The sequence below is a fragment of the Otolemur garnettii genome, unplaced genomic scaffold, assembly GCF_000181295.1.
Source record: "Otolemur garnettii isolate 467f Iridium unplaced genomic scaffold, OtoGar3 scaffold00043, whole genome shotgun sequence".
Classification (NCBI taxonomy): Eukaryota; Metazoa; Chordata; class Mammalia; order Primates; family Galagidae; genus Otolemur; species Otolemur garnettii.
The window spans coordinates 5,272,143-5,278,895 of NW_003852438.1; the positions used below are offsets into that span (position 1 = coordinate 5,272,143).

The following is a 6,753-nucleotide window of genomic DNA, read 5'->3' on the forward strand; positions in this document are numbered from 1 at the left end:
ATTCGAACCCGCCACCTTAGGTGTATGTGGCTGGCGCCTTAGCTGCTTGAGCCACAGGCGCTGAGCCGTAGAGAGGAGTCTTGATCTTCTTCAGGTAGGTCTGGAACTCCTGAGCTCAAGGGATCCTCCCACTTTGGCCTCATAGAGTACTGGGATTACAGGTATGAGTCACAGAGCCTGCCCTTACTTTGGAGTTTTATCTGATGCCATTTTATTTAAGATCTTTTTGTCATTATTCATAAGTGAGTTTAGCCTGTGAATTTTCTTTTTATATGATCTAATATTTCTATCTGTCCTAATATTAGTAGCTTTATAAAATGCGTTAATTTCCTTAATTTTCTACTTTCTAGAACTGTTTATATAAAAGAGATTGTAGGTTTGGTAAAAATTTCTTCATAAAGTCATGTAGGACTATGAAGGAGAGAATTTTTACTACCAATTTAGCTCTTTTTTTGGAAACAATCTGGCTTTGTCACCATGACTAGAATGCAATGGCATCATTATACTCACTGTAACCTCCAACTCCTAGGCTGAAGTGATACTTGCTATTCTCTCAGCCTCCTCAGTATCTGAGACTACAGGTGAGTGTCATCACGCCTGGAAAAAATTTTCTATTTTTCTGTAGAGATAGGGTTTTGCTCTTGCTCAAGCTGGTCTGGAACTCCTGAGCTCAAATGATCCTCCTGCTTTGGACTCCCAGAGTGCTAGGATTATAGGTGTGAACTCCAAGCCTGGCCCCTGATCTGGCTTATTTAGCATTTAGTAGTCTAATCAGTTTTCTCTGTCCTCTTGAAGCATTATTGGTATTTTCTATTTTGCAGAAAATTATTCAGTTCCTCCACATCTTCGCATGTATTAATGTTAGCATACAAGTTGTAGGTAGCATTCTCTTAGGGTAGTTAACACTTCTGTTGTATCTGTACATATGTTGCATTTTTTATTCCTAATATTATCTGTGTACATCCTTTATCTTTTTTCTTAAACAGTCCTATTACATTGTTTCCTTTTCTTTTATACTGAGGCAAATTTACATAAATAAAGTGCACAATCTCTAAATGTCCAGCGTACAAAGATATAAGACATTTCTAGTATCTCAGAAGGTTCATCTGTTACCCTCCCAGTCCATCACTGCCAATTACCTCTATCACAACCTCAGTTTTGCCTGTCTTTGAACTTCATGTAAATGTAATACTCCAGTATACACTATGTTTTCTTTTAATCTATGAGGTCCATTTCTCTCGTTGCAGGTATCAGTGCATTGGTTTTGTGGGGATTTTTTGAACATTAAGTGTGAAGTAAACCCCCACAAAAATTAAATGAAATGTGCTCTTTTAATTCCAGAACTGAGCGAAAAGACTTGTGAGTATTATGTGCTTTTGTCGAAGCCCTAAGCGACCTGGGAAAACACGGTGGGGGCCTGCAGGCCAGGCTTAAAAATCTCCTACAGGGAACCCCGACTGTGCAGAGAAGTCAGCATGTCAGATAAGAGTTGAAACGGCCCATCTGTGCAGAGGACATGACTCAAAGGTTGATGTGAGTAAAAAGAAAAACTCCATCTTAATGATGTGAGTAAAATACTCCATCATAACTGCGGGGTCTCCAAAACCATAAGAAAACAGTCATGCCAATTTCTTGGAAATTTAATTGAGTACATAGAAGAGAAAGGTTTTCCTCCTCTGTTTATCCTAACCTTTAACTTTAACAATAGAAGTCAGATAATGTATTGTTCTTTTAGGTCTTCCAAGAGGAATAGCCAGCCTGAGGCTAGCTTAAGATGGTTGTCTTACTTTCCCGGACTTTCTTTCTTTAGGCTAATCTTATGATGGCTATCTCACTTTCCGGGATTTTCTTTTCTATAGTTTAAGATAAGAAATGAGGATGTTAGGATTATTGATCAATGTGGTGTACGTGACTAGCTCCCAATAAAGGGGAGTGGAAAATAAAGACATTTTGCTACGTGCCACCTAAGAGTATGTAGTTGTTTCTTGCTTTTAAACAATTCTAGGAGTGAGCTTGCACCCTCGGCCAAGCCGTTCTTCTCTCCCCGCAAGAAAGAACATCACCTAACATTAAGTATTTTATTAATTGATTTGAACATTCAATGTCATCCCTCTAGAGCAGGCTTTGTGATCCAGTGACTGTCCTTGCTAAGAATTCTAGAATGCCATTTTGTTTTCACAATTCTGAAAACATTTCAGGAACATTAAGGGTGTTTCCCTAAAGAAAACCGAAAAAAGGTAAGTACAAAAGTAAAAAAAAAAAAAAAAAATGAGAGCGATAGAAAGAGATACAGAGTCACAAAAGAAATAAAGTGGGGCAAGTCATGGAGTTGAGAGCAGCCTGAGCCAGAATGATACCCCGTCTCTAAAAATAGCAGGCGTTGGGGGTGGGGGATGGGGCTGTAGTCCCAGCTACTTTACTTGGGAGGCTGAGGCAAGAGAATCGCTTGAATCCAAGAGTTGGAAGTTGCTGTGAGCTATTATGTCATGACACTCTACCCAAGGCAACAAAGTGAGACTCTGTCTTAAAAACTAAAATTAAGTTAAAATAATAAAATAAAAGTGAGTGTTATTTTTTTTTTCTATTTCTGTATTTCCTAATGCTTCTAAAGCTCTAGCTATCTTGTTAAAATCAGATGGATGCTTTAAACTATTCTCTGTATCCTTTAGGCTTCCAAATTCTGGAGACTCCTTTTATGTAAGATAGCTCAGTAATTCTGTAGTCCGGCACAATATGAAGATTGAGACCTGCCCTTTACAAGATGGGTGTCTCAAAACAATGCCTTAAAAATAATCCTGCTGCTAAGCTAGGAACACATGAGAGCCTAGCCCAGAATGGACACTCGGGAATTCTTGTTGACAGCGGCCAGGCAGGCTTGCCCTTTCACTTCCTTTTCAGAAAACAGAGCTTGGGAGTTTGGAAAAAGAAGGGGGTGGAGTGAGGGAGGAATGTGTCGCGATACAAGGGCCTTGGCATTGGTCTTCTGGTGTTGTTTAACCAGGCTCCACCCACAGATTTTTTTTTTTTTTTTTTTTTTTTTTGGTAGAAGTTGCTGGTCGACCTTGAAAGGGTGTGAGTGCAACTACGCTCCAGCAGGGCCCTAGCGGCAGTCTCCAAACCCAGAAAGGGGGAGAAGTACAGGATTGCAATCGACTTTACTTCTAAAGAAAAACTGAGAACCTTCTCATTCTGCTTCATGAAAACTAAGCTGAGTCAGCTTCCGCCAAGTGACTATTAATTAGGCAAAACGGGCAACTTGCCAGGGACTTGAGCTGCGTCTCTTCAGCACAGCCAGTTCTTTTCTCTGCAGCTGATTGGCTCCCCAGCGTGGCCAGAAGCCTGTGTCCCGCGGTTAAGGACACGGGGCTCTCTAACTGTGGGTCTGTTTTTCCCTCTCTTCTGAGCGATGGCGCTTACCATCTTTATTCTCCGACTGGCCATCTACATCCTGGCATTTCCCGTGTTCCTGATGGACTTCCTGGGCTTGTGGAGCTGGATATGCAAAAAATGGTTCCCCTATTTCTTGGCGAGTTTCACTGTGACATACAACGAACAAATGGCAAGCAAAAAGAGGGAGCTCTTTGGCAACCTGCAGGAGTTTGTGGGCCCCTCTGGGAAGCTGTCCCTGCTGGAGGTGGGCTGTGGCACAGGGGCCAACTTCAAGTTCTACCCATCTGGGTGCAGAGTGACCTGTGTTGACCCCAATCCCAACTTTGAGAAGTTTTTGATCAAGAGCGTTGCTGAAAACCGACATCTGCAATTTGAGCGTTTTGTGGTGGCTTCTGGGGAGAACATGCACCAGGTGGCCGATGGCTCTATGGATGTGGTGGTCTGTACCCTGGTCTTGTGCTCAGTGCAGAACCAGGAACAGATTCTCCGAGAAGTGTGCAGAGTGCTCAAGCCGGTGAGTGCAGGATGTGGTGAAGACGAATTCGATGCAGCTAGTATCACCAAGGGCAGTCCTATTAATTTTATTTGGGTCAAACAGGCTATCATAAAAAGTAAACGATTGGAGAACACACTGTGAAATTAAAAAATAATCTTAGAGAAACAATAAGAGGAAAAATGGGTAATCCTGAATATATAAATATCTTAAACTGCAGTTAGAGAGAAAAGTCCTATAAAGCACAAAAGCAAACTTGGAAAAATTACTTGCCGGGGATGGTAGACAAAGGGTTATCTTCCCTTATGTTAAAAGACGTTATGAATCAGAAACAGCAATCGTACTTTTTATGTGCTCGCTTTGGCACCACATATAATAATTTTTTTTTAATCAGAAAGGAAAAAAGAGAAAAATAAAGAGCAGAAACAGAAATGTAAACTAAAATACCCAATTAAGTGATAAAAATGCTCAAACTTACAATTACCATACTAATTAAAGTTAAGATAGTAGTAATTTTACTACTAAAATTACTGTGTGAGAGACTTTGAAAAGGTGGCTGGCCCAAAAAAGTGACTTAAAAATAATCCTGCCAGTAGGTTGTGAACTTTTAAGGGCCTCAGCCCAGCATCCTTGTTGATTGTGACCAGGTAACCACGTCCTATCGCTTTTCTTTATTTTTTACGTTTTATTTATTCAGTTTTTTTTAGACACACTTTACAATTGTATACTTTCACTTCCTTTTTTAAAAAGAGGGCATGGTAGCTTGGGAGCAGGAGGGGTCGGGTGGAGTGAGAGAGCAACGTTAGGATAAAGGGGCCATGACAGTGGTCTTCTAGGTGTCCTATGACCAAGCTCCACCCACAGATTCTACTTTCTTTCTAGAAGTTGCTGGACCCCCCTGCTAGGGTGTAATTACACTGTGCTTATAAAACACCAGAGGAAACTAGCAGTGGACTTTAAACCCAGAGGAGGGGAAAAAGGAATAGATTTCCAATGAAGGATTATTAGCTTTCATGAAGGTCACTATGGTATGGGGTAGCTTTTGAGGACTGAACACCCTCAGACACATTGGAAGAAGTGTCCTCTTTGGAGGGTAATTTAATAATATTTAATATTTAATAATTTAAGGCTCAGCGCCTGTGGCTCAGGTGGCTAAGTCACCAGCCATATACACCTAAGGGGGGGGGTGCGAATCCAGCCTGGACCCAACAAACAACAATGATGGCTGCAACCAAAAAAAAAAAAAAAATAGCCAGGTGTTGTGGCAGATGCCTGTAGACCTAGCTACTTGGGAGGCTGAGGCAGGAGACTCTCTTGAGTCCAAGAGTTGGAGGTTGCTGTGAGCTATGCCACAGCACTTTACCCAGGGGAACAGCTTGAGGCTCTGTCTCAAAAAAAAAAAAAAGTTTAGGCTCAGCACCTGTAGTACAGTGGTTACGGTGCCAGCCACATACACTGAGGCTGGTGAGTTTGAACCCAGCCCAGGCCAGCTAAACAACTGCAACAAAAAAATAGCCAGGTGTTGTGGCAGATGCCTGTAGACCTAGCTACTTGGGAGGCTGAGGCAAGAGAATCGCCCAAGAATTTGAGGTTGCTGTGAGCTGTGATGTCATAGCACTCTACCGAGGGTGACATAGTGAGACTCTGTCTCAAAAAAAAAAAAAAAAGTTTCAAGTGCACATACTCTTGGCTGGCTTCAGTGGCTCACACCTGTAATCCTAGCAGTCTGGGAGGCCAAGGTGGGTGTATTGCCTCGGCTCACAGGTTCTAGACCAGCCTGAGCTAGAGTGAGACCTTGTCTCCAAAAAAATAGCGGGGCATTGTGGCAAGTGCCTGTAGTCCCAGCTACTCGGGAGGCTGAGGCAAGAGTATCACCTAAGCCCAAGAGCTTAAGTTGCTGTGAGCTGTGACGTGATGGCCCTCTACGGAAGATGACAAAGTGAAACACTGTCTCAAAAAAAAGTACGCATGCTCTTATCCATTAGGAATTTATCCTGCAGGCATACACAAAAGTACAAAACCCATCAAAACCCAAAGGGATTGTCAGGTCCCTCTCCCCCTACTTCCGAAGTATGGAGGTAGAAAGCTTCAGAAGACCCCCCAGAATCGTCCTCGGAGGAAACAGCAGTGGCTAACTTCTGCATCGTAGTCATTTGCACTTAGCCTCTAGTGACTGAATAAAACAGCAATGACCAGCTGTTACCATGAATTCAGTAATGCTTTCAGACTAATCAGTCCTTTCATTAATCACATCATGTATATCATTGTGAGAATGGTACAGAAGCATAAAACCCAGCTGTTTAGTCTCCAGATGTGTGTAGGGTGAATTCGTTCCCCTGCAGGATTCTCCCACAGGTTGGCAAGGTTGCTAAGAACAATTTTCATAGAATTAAAAGGCTTAAGAAAAAGAAACAAGAAACATGGTTTTATTAATAGAACAATGTAATGAAAAGGCAAACAACAAACTGGGGAAAACACATGCAGTACATGCTTACTACTTTAAAAGCCCTCAGTAATCACTAAGAAAATGCAGCACTCCTGTGAGAAAACTGATGGTCACCAACAGACCCATCAGAAGAGAGCAAATAGCCAATAAGATTTAATATAATATGCTACATCTACTGAGAATATCAAAGATAGGCATATTTTTGAAGATGAAATACAATCTTGCCCATCAGTTTAGCAATGATAGGGAAAATACAAACATTAATATAAAATATTCTGGGGCCAGGCATGGTGGCTTACGCCTGTAATCCTAGAACTCTGGGAGGCTGAAACAGGTGGATTGCTTGAACTCAGGATTTTCAGACCAGCCTGAGGAAGAGTGAGAACCCATTTCTACTAAAAATAGAAAAACTAGGCTCGGCGCC

At 41.8% G+C, this 6,753-nt stretch overlaps 2 protein-coding genes across 2 annotated transcripts in view; both read left to right on the top strand.

Moving 5' to 3' along the window:
* The first annotated feature begins 3,070 nt into the window (after window positions 1-3,070).
* Window positions 3,071-6,753, top strand: part of LOC100948096 (methyltransferase-like protein 7A) — a 5,249-nt gene continuing 1,566 nt past the window's right edge. Inside the window, exon 1 of the mRNA XM_003790372.3 lies at window positions 3,071-3,904. Within this exon, the coding sequence (XP_003790420.1) occupies window positions 3,407-3,904 (498 nt within the window). The 5' untranslated portion in view covers window positions 3,071-3,406. The remainder of the gene's footprint in view (window positions 3,905-6,753) is intronic.
* The window catches only part of HIGD1C (HIG1 hypoxia inducible domain family member 1C), a 23,606-nt gene continuing 20,700 nt past the window's right edge, over window positions 3,848-6,753 (top strand). Inside the window, 1 exon segment of the mRNA XM_023513625.1 lies at window positions 3,848-3,904. The gene's annotated coding sequence lies outside the window, so the exon portion shown is untranslated.